This window comes from Dromiciops gliroides, chromosome 2 (assembly GCF_019393635.1).
Source record: "Dromiciops gliroides isolate mDroGli1 chromosome 2, mDroGli1.pri, whole genome shotgun sequence".
NCBI lineage: Eukaryota > Metazoa > Chordata > Mammalia > Microbiotheria > Microbiotheriidae > Dromiciops > Dromiciops gliroides.
The window spans coordinates 606,579,343-606,601,063 of record NC_057862.1 but is presented as its reverse complement, the minus strand read 5'-3'; the positions used below and the strand labels follow the sequence as shown (position 1 = coordinate 606,601,063).

At 35.8% G+C, this 21,721-nt stretch overlaps 1 protein-coding gene across 4 annotated transcripts in view; it reads right to left on the bottom strand.

Annotated features, from left to right (window-relative positions):
• The window catches only part of SRBD1 (S1 RNA binding domain 1), a 296,284-nt gene that overhangs the window by 105,581 nt on the left and 168,982 nt on the right, over window positions 1-21,721 (bottom strand). For all 4 annotated transcript variants that reach the window (XM_043989808.1, XM_043989812.1, XM_043989811.1 and 1 more), the window contains one exon: window positions 3,070-3,152. In XM_043989808.1, the coding sequence (XP_043845743.1) occupies window positions 3,070-3,152 (83 nt within the window). The remainder of the gene's footprint in view (window positions 1-3,069; window positions 3,153-21,721) is intronic.

The window sequence follows — 21,721 nt, the reverse complement described above, 5'->3', positions numbered from 1 at the left end:
CTGGTAAGGGATTTTAAATAAAAATTTTCTACTCACATCTACTTTGTCATAATACCTTTATCATAGGGTAAAATTACAGCTCAAAAACATTTTCAACAATGAGAAAACAATCATTATCTAAATGAATGATTTTCAAGAATTCTTGATTTTCAAGAATGAACAAAATTTTTAATTAAAACAGTTTATGCTGTAGTCATCAGAGTTATAATCTTTTGTTTCTTTAAAATAAACTATCTCAATTTTACTTTCATAAATAAAAGAAAATATTTTTGATTTTCTAGAAAATTTGGACTTGACACATATATTTCACAGTAGCAAATGAGGCTTTACTAATTATTCTATGTGTGTTAACTTACAAAAATCCAAAGGCAGAACAGGATCTCAAACATTTTCGCAAGTTTATTTTGTGAATAATTATGGAAGATAGTATTTGGCTTAAAAATTGGAAGAACACTGTTTCTGGAGCCGGAGGTCTTAGGTTTAAACACTGCTACTATTCATTACTACTTTTGTGATCTTGGGGAAAATCCCTTAACCTCCCAGAGTCTCAGCTTAATCATCTGCAAAATAAGAAAGCTGGGCTAGATGGCCTCTAGCATTTCTTCCAGCTCTAAAAATCCTGTGTTTATCCTGTTTTGCTTTTTAAAATTCAAAGATGCTTGCTTGAAAATGAAAAATGGAGTTTCCGAGTAAAGTCCTCATTTGACTATCAACAGGAAAACATCGTTCTTTCCCAATATACTAATAAATGATGCAGAAATAAAGGGATAAAGAGTTTGAGGTCAATCAGCAAGCAACCATTTAGAAGTAATTTTCTTTACTGTCAAACAAAATACATGTTATCATATCATATCATACAGGAAACAATTTAATGTGTTAATGTCTTCATGTGACTAAAAACTGTATTTTTCTTTTCAAAGTACTGTTTCTTTAGGAAAATAAACTGGCACATTTCAAATTTCACTAATGAGTTCATCAATGAAAATGATTTCATTCTGAGAAGCAATTCAGTAATTTCTAAAAAATTAGGGGAAAAAGGTCTAGTTGTAACAAGGCCATTAGGAATCCCCAAGAAGAACCCCCCAAACTCATTTTGGTGAAATTTATTCTCCACCTCTATTAAAAATTACAATGGGGCAGCTAGGTGGCGCAGTGGATAGAGCACCGGCCCTGGAGTCAGGAAGACCTGAGTTCAAATCTGGCCTCAGACACTTAACACTTACTAGCTGTGTGACCCTGGGCAAGTCACTTAACCCCAATTGCCTCACTAAAAAAAAAATAAATTAAAAATTACACTAAAGTTATAAGGGAAGAGAACAAAGGGCTGAACCAGGTCTTTTTTCTTTCTCATGATCCTGCTCACAATCAAGTCACAAAGTTAACAAATAGAGAAAAGGCCAAAGCATGATTACCAAGTAGGAAGAAATATCAAATGAACCTATCTTGTCTATGGAGTACTGATAACTCAAGAATAAGGTTTGAACCTTCAGCACAAAATAAGGCATCTTTCCACAGGCCACAGTACAGCCAACAATGCATCATCTTGTCCTTATCCCAAAGTGTTTTCTTGGGAGTCTCACCAAGCCATGTTCCAGCAAAGAAGCCTTTTTAGGTCATCTGGGGATATGATGTCTGACTATCTCTACCACCTCCCTCTCCATAAATACTAAGAGCCATGTGTTTTTAAAATCAATTCCCGCAATTTTATAGGACAAGGATTGGAGCATACTGCCTTTTGAATTTTAGCTATTGTTAAACCAAAAGTATTTCAGACTGTACTGAAAGAGTAATTTTATGGTCTCTACTATTTCCTCTAAGTACTTAACATCCTTTCTTTGAAAGATTTCATTTCTTTTTTCAGCACCGTTTGTCCAAAATTGCTCATCTCTATAACATTTATTACTATATATGCCTAATTTGTGTTCAAAGCAATTACAGGTCAAGGCTCGTTAGAATGAACTCTAGCCAAACCTTTTGATTATACTGAAATTTCATCATGTCAAATACAGCTTGAAATTAAGTATTCTCTTAGCTGAGCCTTTGGATATGTTTTAGTAATAGAAAGACTTTTGTTGTAATGGTATTCACTACCATGGGATTTGACTTTCTTATGGCAGAAGACTGGACTAGGAGGCAGGAAATCTGGGTTTTAATTTTTGGCTCTGCCACTGTTAGCCAAGCTTCAGTATTCTCATGTGTGAAACAAGGGGTGGGGGAAGTGAGCTACTAAATGACAGATAAGGTCCCTTCTAGATCTAAAATTCCCATTCTATGACATATATCATACACTCAAAATGCTATTCCTAACTACTACAAATCTCCCATGAATTCTATCCTGGATATCATCTCGGTTCACATCTAAAGATGCTTTAAATTCAGTTCAAAGGGAAAAAAGATGTGAACACAAGAGACAATTAAGCTCATTATGCCTAGTTGTCCGTTAGTAAAAATTCAATATAACAACAATATAACAACAGCAACTACCATTTATATAGTGCTTACTATGTGCCAGGCACTATGCTAAGTTAGTTATAAATATCTCATTTGTACTTACTTGCAAACAAAAAACTACAAAACTAGAAAAAAAAATGTTCTCCCACCACAATGCCTAATGACAAGACAAATAACTATATCAACACATTTTATATAAATCATTGAAACACAAGAAAATGTTTCTAGCGTCTTAAGTTAAGAACCTCTTCTCAGAAGATCAATAATTCATCCTCATTTACACAAGAGCCAGCTTTCTCCTTTTCCCCACAACCACTATAATGATGTGAAAAGAAGGGTCTACATATCAAGTTACTAGTCTGATCTAATGTTTTTAATAGACTGTAAATCTGACTGCAGTCATTTCTAAGTTTCAGTCATAACCTTTAAAAAACAAAGAATAAGGGGAGAAATAACACCATGATGACTTATAAATATTAACTACCAATTCCACGTCAAATCTGAAAATGGGAATCAACTTTGTGACCCTTAATTTGCACATTTTGGGTTTGGGTATAATTTGAAAGACTGATAGATTTCTTAAATTTCTCTTAAATTAAAAGCTCTACATTGCTTTACCTGATACATTCCAACTCCGATGTGCTTCGGCTCAATTTTCACTAGCTCAGCTAACGGATCTTGAACACGTCTTGCTATGGAAACTGAAAAAACAGAATTAGAAAACAAGTGTGGTTTAATGTGAAAAGCAGTACCAGATAATTACTTACTAGTATTTAAAGTGATGTAAGTGCTTATTACTCCCCCCCCCCATTCTCCCAAAAAGAACCGAACAATTTAGTTGGCAAATTCTAACCAAATTTAGAGAATTCTCTTTTTATCACACAAAGAATATTAGATTATGATGAAGAAACAATTAAAAAATTAACTCCCAGCATAGCAATCTCAGGCATTGCTTGAAACTAAGAATTTTTTATTAGAATAGTAAGAAAAAGTCATCTCCAGTGCATAACACACATGCTTATGTTAAAAAATAACAACTCATGTTTATATAGTGCTTTATGCACAACAGCCATGTGCGGGAGGAAGATAGTAAGGGAATGATGATCTCCATTTTACAAGCTGGGGAGAGGGGCTATACCTGTGATTTCACTGATATAGACAAATCAGGAGGGGACACTGTCTACCAATGCTGGTTGGTAACTTTTCTTCAACTTAGAATCAGAGGAAACGGCCTCGAGCAATGAGAAGTGAAGTGACTTGCCTTGGTTCAAATAGCCAGTAGGTGTCAGAAGTAGGGCTTGAGATCAGCTCTCTAGCCACCATATCATGAAGTTTCTCCCTCATTTTCTAACAATTAACTGAGACCCAAAGTGATGGAATGACATACCCAGGATCAAACAGCCAAGAAATAGTGGAACAAAAACTTGAACATAGATACATCAGATTCCAAGTCCAATGTTCTTTCTACTACACTATGCTTCTTGCTCCAGCAACACGAGTGAAGAAATAGCAGAAACATGGTCAATAGGTAAGAAGAAATATCAAATGAACTTAACTCATATGAGAAGTCCTGACAATTTAGGAGTCAACATCCATTTATTAAGTGGTTACTATGTGGAAGACACTTTGTTAAATGCAGGGGATACAAGTAAAGGTAAAAAGATGATCTCTGGTCTCAAAAGGCTCATATTTTAATGAAGGAATCAAGATATAAATAAGTACATACAAACACATACATGTATACATACATACAAACACACATATATTCCCACAGAGCAGATGTAAAGTAATCTCACAGGGAAGGCACTAAGAGCCAGGAGTAGGGAAAATCCAGTACAGGCCTCCTATAGAATGTGGGATTTCAGCTGAGTCCTGAAGGAAGCCAAGAATAAAAGTAGAATTCTCAGCACAAAACAGAGCCCAGACAGCCAATTCTCCCCATCTTCCCACAGAATACAGCATTTTGTTTTCACCAAGGCAAATGAGGATCTCCTTTTAGCAGTGAATAATTCAAATTTCCAAAAATCTTAAATTTCAACATGTATTTATTCAGTACAAATCCCAAGGCAAATACAACTATGGGTACAAAGCACATATAAAGATAATTTAAAACTTCATACCCTGACCTTATTAAAGCCATAATCAAATAAATTAATATGACATATAATCAAATTAAAACATTGTAAAAACTACATAAAGCAAGGAAATGAGAAATGTGAAAGAAATCCTATGCATATTAGGAGATGAGGAAAGGCTTTCCAGCTAAACTTTAAAGTACGATAACAATTTCAAGAGTAAAGTGGTATCATAAGTAAGAAGGACAGAATTAGAAAAGGAATAAAGATGAATAAAGGGGGGCGGCTAGGTGGCGCAGTGGATAAAGCACCAGCCCTGAATTCAGGAGTACCTGAGTTCAAATCTGACCTCAGACATTTGACACTTACTAGCTGTGTGACCCTGGGCAAGTTACTTAACCCCCATTGCCCCACAAAAAAAAAAAAAAAGATGAATAAAGGATGGCAGGCAATCCAGTTTGGCTATAATCATAAATACTGAAGGACATAAACATGGGAGAGGGAAAGAAAGTAGAAAGAAGAGATAAGGGTCAAGAACAAATGCACAACCATGAGGAAAGCAGACATTAAGAGTTCAGGAAGCGGAAAGGTGGTACAATGGATATAGTATCAGCCCTAGAGTCAGGAGGTTCTGAGTTCAAATCTGACATCGGACACTTGACACTTATTAACTGTATAACACTGGGCAAGTCAAGTAACCCTGATTGCAAGCAGCATGTACAAACACACACACACACACACACACACTCTGAAACAGGAAAATAATCCACAAGGATAAGAGAAATGAATATAGAGGAAAGGACAAGAGAAACACAATAATATAATATCTTCAGAAGGATAAGGTATTTAGAAAGAGGCAGTTGTCAAATAGTGATAAAAGCAACAGAGGATCAGGATTGAGAAAAGGTCTCCAGATTCAGAAACAAAGTAATGAGTTGCTTTTGGGAAAGGGAACTGAAGCAATGACAGGGAGAGGCACGATGGGCTAAGGGATAAGAATATGAAGGCAAAAATAAAACAGACCCTGTCATCAATATGATTGTATGCTTATTTGAACACAGAAATAAACATAAGGTAATTTGAGGAAAGATCAACTGGAAAGTTCACAGAATCAGCTATTCTAGAGAAGAATCTGAAACATATTTAAAAGTTACTAAATTGTGCATTTCCTCAAATGTACAAAATCTTTATAACAGTATTTTTGGTGGTTGCAAAGAAATGGAAACTATAGGGGTGCCAATCGAATGGGGAGTGACTAAAAAAATTATTCACTATGATATAACAGAATATTGTTTCACCATTGGAAATGACAAAAGGAATGATTTTGGAATAACCTGTTTGAATGTTGGAACCAGTTTGACTGAACTGATAAAGAATGAAGTGGACTGAAAAAGGAGAATAATTTATAAAATAACAATAACATTGTAAAGAAAAACAATTTTGAAAGACTTAAGAACTCTGAGACCATAAGACCATGACTTCAGATAACAGATAATGAAGCACACTACTCCTTTCATGCCAGACAGGTGATGGAGAAGCAGAATAAGACATACTTTTCTGGAAATGGACAATATGTGGCTTGGTTTGCTTTACTATGTATGTCTATTACAAGGGTTTTGATTTTCTTTTTTTTTTTTTTCCCAAGGCAAGACAAGAAGGGTAAAGGATCTGAGGATAGGGTTGCCAGAAAAAGAAAAAGAAAAGAAAGTAGGAATTAACTACTGAAGATTAACAACAACAAAATAACAGAAGTCACCTGAAGGAAAACTGTAAAGAAGTGCAAACAGGATAGTTTTGAAAGTTATGCATCGGATTTATTATACAGTTAAAAAGAAAAGGAAGCTTAACATAAGAGATTTGCAATTTCTTCTGTTTTACCATATATATAGAAATGTTGATTGTATTTGTTAAGTTTAGAATTTTTAAAAAGTGAAAAATTCTTTGAAAAAAAAGAAAAAAAGAAAGATATGGGAAGGTTTCGAGAAGAATGCAGCACTTTAGATCAATTAACAGTTAATAAACATTTATCAAAAACAACAACAACAACAAAAAAAAAACCCCCACATTTCTTAAGCACTTACTATTGCCAGGAACTGTGCTAAAGAAAGATTAAGAATTAAGAAAAAAGATTAAGAATTCTTCATATGCCCAACACCCAATCTAGTATGTGGGGTCTAACTGATAATTAATAAATACTTAATGAGTTTCCTGAACTCAAATGAATGAGTTCCCATCAGGGAGGATGACATTCTAGAATGCATGGCCTTGCGCTCACCAAGGTCTGGCTTCCCTCAGATGACACCACATCCCTGGTCATCCTCTCTAGCACTAGCTATTCCTTTTCTCCGACCCTTCTCACACACTTTGCAGGCCAAGGCCCCCACTTCCAATTCTAAACTCTCCTACTGCAACTATCACTCAGCAAAATCTACTTTTAAGTTCACTCAAAATTTTCTACCACATTCAGATCATAGAAAATGTTGTACAACAGCCCATAAGCCATTCATTCCCCTTTCTCAAGAAGTTCCGTCAGCACCTAGATCACTGTTTTCTCCTCTTACCATAAACAGATCCTTTAAATGGGGAACATTAATGTCAGTGCTCCAGTCTAACTCTTGAACTTTTCAATTCTTCCATCTTTTCCAATCACTACATTCCATCTCGGGGAACACATAGGGATGTTCATAGCCTAGATCTTACCATTAACTACAAGTATTCCATTCCTCAGTCCATAATTCTTGATACTGCTCTGTTTGACCAATAACCATCTGTCACTGCTTCTCTCCCTACATTCTGCATTTATTCTTCATGCTCATGTCTAAGTAAAGTACCCTTTAGTACTTTCTCAGGCCATTTACCTGTTTCTAACTACAACTGAACTTCACAGTTAGTCCATTCAACACCACACTGTCCTCTTCTCTAGAATATCTTGAAACCATGTCTATTTGATACTCTTCACTTACCAACCTTAGCCCTGGCATATTTCTGCCATCTACCTCCTCCTTTTATTCATTTAAATATATACTTGTTCTCACCTGCATCAGATTCAAGGACTTTAAGAGGAGGGATTACTTTTGTATTCTCATTACCTAAGTAACTAATATATATTAGGTAATTATTCAATGCCTACTAATTAACTGTTTGACTAAAGGATGAATAAGATGGAATGACATATTTGTGAAACATCTAGTAGCCATTTTGGTTGGAAAAGTATAATGTACAAAGGACAGGTAATAATGAGAAAGGAACTTAGATCTGTAATTTCCCTGATATAGAAGAATCCTAGATGACAAAATCTCCTCTATTAATGTAGTCAGAATCTTCCTCCAATGTATAGTTTAAAGAGCATTAGGAAGATTACTTGTTCAGGGTCACATAGAGTCAAGAACATGTGCAAAAAACAGTAACATGAAATAAGCTTGGAAAGGTTGGTGAGAGCCAGAATGTGCAAAGCTTAAGGTCTAAGATGAGAAATCTATAGCTTATCCTAGAAGTAATATAGAGGAACTAAATCTAGGTAGCACAATGGATAGAGTTTTGAACCTGGAATCAGAAAGACTTGTCTTCATTAATTCCAATCCGGCCATAGCCACTTACTAGCTATGTGATTCTGGGCAAGTCACTTCACCCTGTCTCTGTTTTTCATCTGTAAAATGAGTTGGAAAAGGAAAAACCACTCTAGTAGCTTTGCCAAGAACATTCCAAATGGGTCACAGACTCAGACACAACAACAAAACAACAAACAACAAGAACAAAAAAGCTCTTTATCAAAGAATTGACATAGACAAATCTGTGCCTCTAGAAGATGATTTTTGCAGCTGTTCAGAGGATATATTGGAGAAGGAAGAGATAACACATGGTCAAACTGGTTAACAATACAGGGTCAAGAAAATGAAAGGAACAGAAGAGCACAAAATTGGTGTGATGGACATAGAGAATGAAGGGAAATGATGAGAGAATAAAAGAGAGAGAGAGAGAGAGAGAGAGAGAGAGAGAGAGAGAGAGAGAGAGAGAGAGAGAGAGCCGAAGTAGGGGGAAGACAGACATCGGAAGCTTTGGAGAAGATGAAAAGTAGACTTAAAATGAAAAGATAGGAATTTCACAGAAAAAGAGGAGAAACAGGAAAGAGAACTAGACACCTTAAGGTGATGAAGGTGACATACGTTGTATTTACTTTCAGGAGCTAAGGTAAAGATGCAAGACAATCGAGTAAAGGAGGACTGGAGGGGACATCAATGTTTATATTCAAGTGAGAGGGTACTAGAACAGAAAAGAAACATTGTGACCCAACATTAAATTGCTTTCAAAAAGAGAGTGAGTGACCTGGAAAACAAAAGATTAGAGTGAGGGAAAAAAAAAAAAAATCTGTGAAAGAACATTGGAATTGGATTCAAGGGAAAAAATGGGTAGAAATTCTTCCTCTGATGCTTACTGTGTGTCCATGAGGAAGTCACTTAGTCTCTCTGACTTGTTATTTTCACCATATAAGGCTGATGTGAAAATCAAACAAAGAATCACATCTCCTGCCTTCATATGTTTGCACAGGCATTTCCTTATGATTGGAATGAAATTCTCTCTTCACCTCCACCTTTCGAAATCTCTGACTTCATCTGAGGTTCTTGTATGTCATCACCTACAGGAAATCTTTACTGAACCCATTAGTTGTGTTTTCATTCACTATCCTCAAACTATAAGCATATTTGTTAACATGTTATCTTTCTGAAGTAGAATGTAAAATTTGTTTACCCCCCAGGAACAGTACAATACATTGCACAAAGTTTGCATTTAATTGCTTGTTTGAACTGGTGAAATAAATGTCCTGTTATTACTTTTATTATTGCCATCAACATCACCGTAATCATCAGCAACAGCAAGTATTATTAAGCACCTACTATGTACCAAACAATATGCTGAGTATTTGGGATATAGAGAAAGGCAAAGACAGTACCTGTCCTCAGAGAATCTCAACAAAGATACAGAACAATAATGGAGAGAGAGGGTGTCAAATTGGCAGGGGGAAGCAAAGAATATTTAGACTCTTGCTTCTGGTCCAATGTGTCAGGGAACATGAAAAAAATCGCAATGGAAAGGAATGAGATTGTCTTCAGGAAAGACTCAGGTTTGGATGAGGGGCTATTGTTTGTCCTTTATCACGACATTAGGAAGGTGATGTCATGACTTGTAAGTGAGATGGATTTAAGTGAGGCAAGGGTGTGCAAAGTCATCGGTCTCACTCTCTCCTCCAGAGCCATCTGGGTCCAAGGAAAAGATATAGATCAGGACAAGGGGAGATAGCCCAGGATTCAATGGGAGACTTTGACCTTTTTAGGCTAAGGACTTTCCCAGATCTAAGTTTCTCTGTGGCAGCACCCTCTCAGTGATTAAGGCTAGATAAGAAATCAGGCAAAGAAAGACCTCTTTTGCCTAGTCAAAAACAAACAAGAAATCCATATGGAAGGGGAAGACGCTCAGGGTTTCTGTCTAAAACAGAAACAATTGCTATTTACACTCACCCTGAGTCATCAGAATTCAAACAATGACCCAATGAGGCTTGGACTGGGACCTATTGTTGACCAATCAATGAGGGCCATGGTGATTTGGGTTTAAGTCATGTTGCTTAAAAAATGAAATCCAGCCCATAAACCCCAAGATATCTTGGGAGGTTTTAGCAATTGAATTTTATATTCCTTGGGCAGAGCACCTGAAGGTAAGAATATGTTTCCCTATGTGGAGATAGGGAAAGAAGACAAGGAGGAAAGAGGGAGAGAAGGGTGCTCTTAATCATCTGAATTTCTACTGGAAGAAAACATGCATTATATAAAGGTATAAAATGGTTTTTAAATATAATCACTCACAAGACTTTGGTCTTTCTTGTTTCTCATTTGTGAAGAGAGACAGGAGGAAGGCAGGAAAAAAATAGTGAAGTAGAAGAGAAAGAACTAGATTCAAATACTACCTCACAGACTCATTAGCTGGGTGACTCAGAAGTCACTAAACTCTTGAGCCTATTTCCTCATCTATAAAAGAAGGAAAATAATATAACCTATTTCATAAAGGTATTACAAAAAGATAGGTCACATAACATGCTTTTAAAATCTTAAAATGGTACATAAAGAATAGTGAAGATAATTATAATAATTTTAAAAAAAATTTTCTACTATGTACAAAGTAATAAAGATACAAAACCAGGAATAAAACAAGTCCCAGTCCTTGAGGAATTTACAATCTAAGTTGGGGGAGTGGGGGTGGGGGGCTGTTCACCTGGCTCAGGAGGGATAGCTCAGCCAAAGAATTGGAGGCTCACCAGGAATCTTGTAAAATAAAAAGATTTATTAGGAGAAGAATATATGGCTGGGAGACAGAGTCACAATGGAGACTGTCTCTCTGAGTAAGAAGAGTTGATCTTTTTATATGTTTACAGAAAAAGAAAACTGCTGGCCCAGTAAGGAGATTACAAAACAAGTAGGAAGGGGATTACAAAACTACTGGAGGGGAATGCAAAACAACTGATAAGGCAAACAATTAAAACAAATAAGCATGACCTATTTAAATAAGTTGTTGAGAACAAAAATAAATGGGAAATGGATGAAAGATAGGATATCAATACTGTTAATAGTAATTTCATACAGATTAGTTGATGTGAATCAATTATCATATTAAAGCCAAAAAAGATTAAAAAACTGTTGTCAGCAAACACTTGACCTATCAGCAAAGTGGAGAGATATAGCAGTTTAGAATAAAAATCACTGGCAAAATTTTATGAAGATGTTTAAATGAGCAGTATTATCTCATAAAACAGTAAGAAACAGTGGAAGGAGAAATTAGTTTAAAGAAAGGTTGGCTAGAGACCCAACTAGGCAAAGTTATCCAAAGGGCTTATAAGGATGAAACTTAAAGGAGGGAAACAACAAATGAAGGATAGAAAAGATCTACTGGCATTTTAAAAACTAAAATCTTTTCACCATGTGGGGTAGTAGAAGGCTACCACTTTTAGACTGTAGCATCCTATACATACATACATAAATATATGCACATACATGTTATTTATCTATCTATTGTTAACATGAATACAAGGATCACCTGGATTTGATGGAGGTACCTTATTATCTAAATAGATTTTATGAGACCCTGGAAAATGCCCTTTGGCTAAAACTTCAGGCTGAACCCAGATAAGCTAACAGTTAAGTTCCTATTTACTAACATCTCTCCCCAAGAGAGTAAACAAATCAAAATACCCCTTTTGACTAAACTTCAACTAATGAGTCCCCATTCACTATCTTCTTTCCCCCAAAGAGTAAATAGAGCAAATATCTAGACATCCTTCCATTATGGGCCCAGAGCACTCCAGAAGTTCTCTGGGGTACAACAAAGAACCTTCTCCTTGAGAAACTAATCCAAAGGGCAGACACACCTAAAGAGATAAGTGGAACCAGATCGGCCTGAGCTAAGGGACCTCCAACCTTCGTTTTAGTCTCCCTCAACCCTGGGGAGATAAATTTGGGTGTGGCTGCTGCCTTTGTGTCCTGAGTTGATGGCTTGAGAGATTGGCAGTCACCCCTTATCCAACTCCTCCAGCCACCACCAGTGGGGGATGGTCCTCCTTCACTAAAGGAACTTTCCACAGTCAGATGGTCACCCCCATCAGTCCTCTATAAAAGTACCTACCAGTCTAACCCTAACCCTGCTCGAGGAGACTGGTATCTCAGAGCCACACTATGCCATGCCTTTCTCCCCATGAGAAGTCCAAGAATTTCTTTCATGGTTTCCTTTCCCTTCCCTTCCCTTGCCCTGAAATAAACTACCATCCTATTCTAACTGCTTTTGTGTGCAAAAGGGTGTAATTCTTTAAAGAGGAATTCCTAAGGACCCTAACCCCCTACCCTATTTTCCCCATGACACTTGTCCTTGGTAAACTCTTCCTGTGTCTTTAAGCTGCCTCTTATAGTATTTGCTTTAGGTTAGTTTGTATCATGCTAATAGTAAAACTGACACTACCCTGTAACCAGTAAGCAGAGAAAACCTTATATACCCTCAGAAAGAGGGAGTCCTTGGGCTCTCTTGGGAGGGGAGACTCCACACATGATCATGTGTTATTTCTTTCTTCTTGGGACAACAAAATATTAAATTGATATTATGTTATTTTTTTCTGTCTGTCTCTGATCTAGTTTTGTCTTGTAGGAGATATTAAATTCTTTGATCTGGTTCTTAACCATGTTCTCTGATCTGTTATTATATTTTGTAGGAGGACAGGTATGGGAACAAATTGTAGGAGATATAAGATATTATAATTTCTCTGATATGTTTATTGATTCTATTTGTAGGAGACAGGCAGATACAAAAGCTATATTTTAGTATTCTACACTATCTAGATTTATTTTATTTTTTTAGAAAGTAGAAATAGCAGTGGGATCACCATTGGGCAGTGGAGATGTGCCTGGTGTAAGTAAACATGTTGAAATACATAAAATGGGGCATTCTACCAAAGAGATATAAAGAATATTATAAAATATGATCAATTAAACAGATGGGTCAGTCCCATTGTGAGAGCAAAGGATAATTGATGGACAATACACATGTTGCTTTAGTGTTTTTGTAACATAAAGAGCAATGGCCCAGTTCAGTGGCGGACAAGACTACCCAAGAAGGAGCTAGAAGGGAAGCCACTCATGCAATACCAATGCCATGTCTGGGGAAGACCAAAATTTATATTCAGAAATTTTTCCAATGTAAGTAACTTCAGACTTCCCTTTGTCTGATGCCATCTTGTTATGATAATAATAACTATCATTCATATTGCACTCTAAGGTTTAAAAGAGTTTTACAGATATAAGTGCATTTGATCCTCACAACAACCCTTGGAAATAGGTGTTAAGATCCCCATTTTACAGGTGATAAGATTGAGGCAGACAAAGGTTAAGTAACTTGTGCAAGGTCAAAGAGGTAGTAATATCTGATAATTTTCCTATCTTTTATAGTATGTTCTCCATATTAACAACGAAACAACATATGTAGGGTTAGCTAAGTAGATGGAGAAATAGGATTTCTGCCTATTTAAACAAGTTACCTTTGTTCCAGGCATCACAATCAACAAAGAATACTGTTTAAAGCTAGGTGGCCCAGTGGGCAGAGTACTGGGCCTAAAGTCAGGAAAATCTGGGTTCAAATTTGACATCAGATACTTACTAGCTGTATGATCCTAGGTAAGTCATGTAATCTGTTTGCCTCAGTTTCCTCATCTGTAAAATAAGGGTAACAACAGCACCTACCAAGGTTGTTGTGAGGATTCAAAGAGATAATATTTAGACAGTGATTAGTATAGTGTCTGACACATAACACCAGCTATATAAAAGCTAGCTACTATGATTATACCTAAGTCACCTATATCCTTCAAACAAATGAAAATGTCAGGGTCACCTAGCTTGTTCATAAAGCTAAAGGTCAGCATTAATATAGTAGTCCAGCAATTAAAAAAGAAAATCTCAAACATGTAGGAACAGAAGCTGCCAAATAGAAATTGGTTATCAGAGATTCTGTACTCAATGATATGTCATCAAATCATGAGAGATAAGATCTATAGTCAACCTGACTGGTTGGTCACACAAGTTTTTTCAAATCCCTTATTTACTTTTGACATACACTAAGAACCACCGCTTACAGGGCAGGCTTAGAGAGCAATGCCGTGTTGTCATCTGATCCGCTTTTTGCTTTTGCAAAGGAGGCTCTCACATACGACTGTTTTCTCAAAGTAACAAAAGGTTATACAGGAGAAATGCTCTCCTCTGATAATCACTCTTTTAATTACAGACTGGACTGCCACAGATATGTTTAATGTCCTATAAAACATATGCTACTGATTTTTTAAAATTTCAATAATACTATTAAAGCTATATGCAAAGAAATAGAGATGTTCAGTTTTTACCCACATTCTGCCAATATGAAAACCAAGGTAAGATTATTTCCCATAAACAGAAAAACATTCTCTGAGTATGAAGACAATGTGAAAGATTCAATTGAAGGCCTATATAAAATCTCCTCTGAAAATCTGAACTGGTAAATTAGAGTAGTTTTATATTTTATTTAATGAGCTTCTGTTTCTTGGGTTGAAAAATCCTATTGACTGATTGTTCTTAACATCACAGTTTAGAAAGGACACTGACAGGGGCAGCTAGATGGCACAGTGTATAAAGCACTGGCCCTGGAGTCAGGAGGACCTGAGTTCAAATCCAGCCTCAGACGCTTAATACTTACTGGCTGTGTGACTCTGGGCAAGTCACTTAACCCCAATTGCCTCACCAAAAAAAAAAAAAAGAAAGATTAGCTTGTATAAACAAAAGTTGAGAACTATCTTTACATGTAACAGAAAAAAAAAATAAAATACTTTATTAATTAAAAAAAAAAAAGAAAGGACACTGACATTGATAAAGGCATCCAAAAATGCAACAGGATAGTAAAAGAGCTGAAGGTTAAGTCATGCAATGAATGAAGAACTCAAAACATTTAATATCGAGAAAAGAAGATTTGAGGAAATATGACAACTACCTTCAAATACCTAAAAGGGTATCATATGGAAGAGGATTTACATATAGGTTCACAGATCCAGAATTGGAAGGGACCTCAATTAAACCAAACCCCTCATTTTAAACTCCAATAAAAATGATGCCCATGAGGGTTAACTCACATGCCCAAGATCTTACAAATAGCACAAGTACTGTGCTTGGTCACAGTGGCCAGAATGAGAGATGGGTGAAGAAAAATGGGTAGAAATTAGAGAAACAGATTTGAAGTCTCAAAAAATTCTTAACAATTAGAGCTCACCCAAAGTGGAACATGCTTGTCTTTGGAAATGGCAGGCTCCCCTTCACTGAAGATCATCAAAGAAAAGCTAAATGAGGAATTCCTATTTAGGGATGTGCTGGACTAGATCAGTGGTGCCAAACTCAAATTGAAAGATTCCAGCAGGCTGTATATTAACTTGGAAAACCAAAAATTAGCATCTATATTGTAATGTGTTTTGATTTCTTTTGCTAAACATTTCCCAATTACATTTAATCTTGTTCAGTTTTTCAGGGCTCAAACAGTTGGGAGGTAAGACTGAAACATCTGGAATAGGAGACTTTGGAATTCCTTTTCAAATTTAATATCATATGAAATTGGCAGCCCAATTGCCAGGAAAATCTCAGAAGCCTAGGAGATTATAGTGTCTCACAGGCACAACCCTGGAAAGGGCCCTATGGTTGGGCTACGCCCATCAGGTCCAAAATTTACCCCATTCATTAAGAAATGTTCCATCTAGCACATAGCACAGTGCCTGGCACAAAGAAGGCACTTAATAAAAGTTTACTGCTTATTGATTGACCTGCCCAAAATATAGGCACACAGAGAAGAACCAAGGTAATGAAGTTCAGTGGACACTACTTACAGTGGATCTAATCACTTCAGTATTTAAGTGTGTTCTTTACATTTCTTAATACCAGAGACGTCGTCCCAATGTCTGAGCATACATTTCTGCTTGTCAAGAGCCAAAAAATATTTTGGCAAAAAGGAATACTTTTTGTTTGAGGAAAAATTGCTTTGCAAACACCAGAGAAAGTAAAGTATAGTGGAAAGCATATCACCTTTGGAGTCAAAGAGACTTAGGTATGAAGGCTAATTCTGCCTCTTTCATAGAGTGATTTTAGACCTAAAGATTAGCTAATAATAGGTGATATTTATATAATATTTTAAGGTTTGCAATATCCTTTCCATACATTATCACTCAACCCATCAATAAATATTTATTAAGACCCTACTATGTGCCAGGTACTATGCTAAGCACTAGGCATACAAAAAGAGGCAAAAGACAACCCTTGCCCACAAGGAGCTCACAGTCTAATGAAGGAGACAAATAAATATGTATAAAATTAGCTAAATACAATGTAAAACAGGAAATAATTAAGAGATGAGGCACCATAATTGAGAGGAGTTGGGAAAGGTTTCTTGTGGGAGATGGGATTTTAGTTGGGACTTGAGAGCCTGAGGGACCAAGTGAATCTGATGGTAACAAGGAAGGCTAGGGCCAGGAGGCAAAGCTCCGGGGTGGTTAGGGGAAAAGACCATGAGTTCAGTTTTGGACATGTTAAGTAGAAAATCTCAATAGGGCATCCTGTTCAAGATATCTGAAAGGCAACTGGAGATGTGCGACTGGAGTATAGCAAAAGGGTAGGGGCAGGATAGGTAGATTTAAGAACCGTCGGCAGAGAGATTATAATCAAACCCATGGGGGGGTGAAATAGTATACAGGGACAAGAGAAAAGAGTACAGGAAAGAACCCTGTGGCACACCAAGAGTTAAAGGATGACCAGGGAGACTGTCATTAGGAGAAGCTTGATTTCAGTAATAACTAGAAAATGAAAAGAGTAGGAGAGGAAAAGATTGAGGCTGAAGTGAAGTTTGTTGCCTATGGAACAAGAACTGCAGGCATTTGGTTGGAACTTCAGGGCAGGAGAGTTGAGTGGGATGGAAAAAGGGACAGGGCAGTACAGGATAGAAAATGGAAGTTTGAATGATGACCTACAGAATTTCAGAATCACAGGAGCTTCACAATAACTCTAGAAGACGTGCTAATACAAAATCTATTTTTCAGATAAAAAACTGAGACTCAAAAGGTTAAATGTTTTTGACCTGGGTCACAAAAGCTATAGCCTAACGTGGACTAAAGCAAGAGCTTCCTGATTCTAAGTCCAAGAAGGCCCTTATTATACAAGTGATGAAACTGAGGAATAGAGAGTTGAAGAAAGGAAGCAATAGAAAGAAGAGATGGGTGGATAACCGGAAAAAGGGGAAGGAAGAAAATTCATAACTTCATAATTCCTTTCCTTATAGGGTATATTCTATAATTTAGGAGGGAAGGGAGGCCAAGGAAAGAGAAAGAGATAAGGACTAAATCATAAGTGTTTATTTTCACTTTTGGAAACCCAGAGACCAATAACTGCTAGAATGAAGTTCTAATTCTAACCTACCAGTTTATGATTAATTTGGTTTCATATATGGAGTGATCTTATATGGATTAAACATTGTCTAGAGATATTATACTCATTCAAATTAAATTATAAAATATGAAAAGGCTATGAAATTACTTGTTGAATTTAAAAATATTCTTAAAATAAAAATATAACTCTCATCTTCAATACAATATCAACTGCTGGTAAGAAGTATAACTAAAATTTTAAAAAGTAATCCATGAAGCTTATTTCTTTAATGCACTAAAAATTAAGTAATTCCCATATAGATATGCTAAAATCTCTATTCTATGATCAATACTTAAGCTTCCAGAGTCTAAGAAGTTATCCTTTGACTTGAAATTAACTTCCTTTAAAAAGTTACAATAAAGTGTACAGAAGACCTTTTTATTAAGTTTCTTTTTCTGTAGGTCAGGATTTGTGACATAATTTTTAATTATCACATATCTTCCTCAATGGAATTAAACTATGTAACTTATGTTAAGGAATTACTCAAGAGCTGTACTGTTTCTAAAATTCTTTTTTTAGCAATCTGTCAAGTTCTTTTAAAAATTTACTTTCTGATGTACTTTTTCCTCCATAAAATTGATGATTTAGTATTTGTCTTTAATGAAATGAGTGGCACATTTCTATTGTTCACATTTATAAAACACTTTTTATAAGTCTATTAGACAAAAGAAAAAAGGTACTTGGGTTCAGAAGAATATAAAAAAATCTTTATGCTAGTCAACTGTGCAAACAAAATGTGATTTCTTACGAAAACTCTCTTTTCTTGCAGAAGTCTTAATGGAGTTTTTAGAGTTCTTTTTTATCACCCCAACTGTCAGAATTATGATTCTTATAAAATAAAATGTCCTCATTTGACTGAAGCAGCAGGCAAATGGGGTAAAATTTTTCTCCTTATTAAAGCCTGACAAAAATGATTGCAACTTATCTGCAGTGTCCAAGTCTTGTCATGTGAAGGTAATTAATCAAATAAGTCGTTTTCCCCCCCTTTTTTTCAAATTGAGAATTGTCCATGCAAATCTTGTCCATATACTTAGAGGTAAAAAAAATAAATTATAGGTCCATTATCATTACAATTATCTGTAATTTATTTTACAAGAAAAAATCAATTACCTGTAACTTTGTATTTATAAAACAATAGACTAAGCTTTTATAAATGGTACCAATAAATAAAATATCTTACATGTGGATAAAATGAAATAACAAGCAGCAAGTGCAGTCTGGCAAGAGCCACAAAGAACACTGACCTTGTGACTGCCCAGAACAAGGGATAATACTATTTCAAAAGTGTGTTAAGAGTTACATCAGTAGAGAATTCAAGGGTACATTAAATAAAGTTGCTTTAAGAAACTGTTATTCTAGATTTCATTTATAGTTTCAAGAAAAAGGTTTGCATAGGGACTCTGCGCTAGCAATGTTTATCATTTATCAATGAGAGGCATTCTGATGTAAGGGGAGGTATACACTCATTGGATACCTGGTTGCAAAGATGGTTTAAAAAATGAATTTCAGACAAGAAAATGTAAGGAAAAAATATTTGAGGTTACATGAAAACACTCCAAAAATTTTATATCTTATTATTATGTACCGGAGGAGTTGGCATATAGGATGACTCAGAAGTCTTAGTGCTATCTGAAGCTTTAATAACAGTAAGACTGCATTAAGACTTTTGTAATACTCAGTATAAATGCCAGCAATTTTTTTGAGGGGGGAAGGCTAATTATTTAAAATTTTAAAATACTGACAAATTTCCTATTAAAATTTTTAAAAGAGCAGCTAGGTGGTGCAGTGGATAAAGTGCTGGCCTTGGATTCAGGAGGACCTGAGTTCAAATCCAGCCTCAGACACTTGACACTTAACTAGCTGTGTGACCCTGGGCAAGTCAATTAATCTTCATTGCCCTGCCAAAAAAAAAAAAAAATTAAAAAAACCTATTGTGTCGCACTATATACTGTTCTACTAGATTTTCAGACTTTGTAAAAACTTTCATCAACTGCCACTCTGTAACTGACAGGACTCCATTTACAATCCTAGTCTTAAGATCATCCAAAAAATGAAGTTTTGATGGATACACAACAACTTTGTGGACCCACAAGAAAAAGTTAAATGGATAAAAGTTAGGTGATCCAGGTAGCTGAGCAAAAGGATCACCTGTACCTACTTTTCTGAGAGTGTCTTTCAGAAATTGTCAAATATTCAATACATGATGACAGGGTACCCCATCTTGTTCAAATAAAAAAATTCACAAAACTAAATAAGTGTAAAATTTTAAATAATCAAATTTTCAAATTTACATCTTTTGCAACTTTATAGAATTTTTACTTTTGAAGTTATCAAAAGCTTAAGACTGCATTAAGACTTTTGGGACACCCTGTATATGTAAGAATCTTCTAAGGCCTAGAGAGGTGGAGTCACTTGCCCCAAACCATACAGTTAGTGTTAAAGCTGGACATAGAACCCAAGATCTTCTAACCGTACCATGCTGCCCTTGTTGACTGAAATATATATATGGAGACATTACCCCCAATACATGCCATTTGATCATCCAATCAACTTGGTTCTAGGAGATTCAATCCTGGACACTCAGCACCACTTAGATGAATTTTGCAGGGGATAGCCACCTTGCAAAAGTTCTTGGAAAAGAACCAAAAGAAAGATTTCACCTAGTCCTCCATCTACCCTAATGTAACCCTAGTATTATTTGTTACAATGTTTTAAAGGGACACTAAAGATTTCCTATGACATAGAACCTAGAAGCCACACTATTCTTATTCCTTCCTCCTTTCTATCTGGGTTATTGGACCAATTCACATGAGTGGTAATGTTTATCAGGTTAGACTTGAAAGATGAAAGGAAGAAAGCCTTCCAGATTTGGTATAATCCTTCCTTCAGGCACCATTACTTCCCAATCACACATGAATGCCAACCAAACAGAACAGGTTACTGTCCCTCAAATTCACTCTACTGTCTCCTAAGTCCGTGCTTATGCTCATGATTTTCCCTTTTTCTTGAATGCACTCCCCCTCCAGCTACACTTATTAAAAACCATTCCTTCCTTTAAGACCCAACTCAGATGCCATCTTTTCCATGAATGACTCAATAAGCATTTATTAAGTTCCTAGTATGGGAAAGAAACCACCTTTGATAATCTTAATCAGAAATAATTTCTTCCTAATAGGACCTTCCATAGTATGTCATACCTTCTCTCTTATCAACTAACTTATGGTCATTTATATCCTTGCCATATCTCTGCTGCTAGATTAAAACATCCTTTCAAGGCAAAGACCATATTTTCCACATAGTAAACATTTAATAAACATTTGTAGAATGAAGTTATGCACCTTTGCTATCCCAGGGGCCTGACCCAAAAATAAATGTTGAACAAAGTGTTAACAATGAGAACTGACAAAATGGAAGAGGTAAAATACAAAGAGTACATTGAGTCTGTTTTACAGAAGTTTTAAAAAGACTAGCAGTGAATATGCACACAGGTAAAGAAGGATTTTATGTCTCTTATATCACCCTATATAGATTTGTTAAAACTGAGAGCAATGTAGTGTCTGTTAAGTTTATCAGAAATAGATACTTTACATAAATTTGGTTGGTTTGGAGAGAATTATTTTCTCCCATTGGTACATGAAGACTGGCTCTACAACTTTCACTCTTAGAAAGTAGTTTATAGAAGTTAATAGTTAAAGTGACTTGTCCAGGGTCATAAAGCCTTTAAGTATAAGGGACAGGATCTGAATCCAGGTATTCATGACTCTGAGACCAGCTCTTTATCACATGCCTTTCATATGAGATATTATGCATTAAAAACACCAAGAGTTTCAAAATTACCACACTTTCCAAATGTGAAATTCTATGATACCCTTTATCAATATTTGTGAAAGATCAGTCTTATCCCCTAAAATATTCCACTTGAGAAATGTCTACTCTGAGTCTAATTGCTCAGTTTTTGATATACCAGTTCTTGTGAAAGTGATATATTTATAAAGCTTGTGTGTTTTCCATGTGAGTAAAAGGTCTAAAACAGTGGTTATCAACCTTTTTATTCATAAAGATCTGTTTTATAACATCAACAATTTTCATGACCACTTTTCCCCTATGTATGCTTTGCTGGCACTATCTTTTGTCCCTGCAGAAGTTCTTGGGGCCTAAAATGGCAACTTCATAAAAAAAAAAAATATA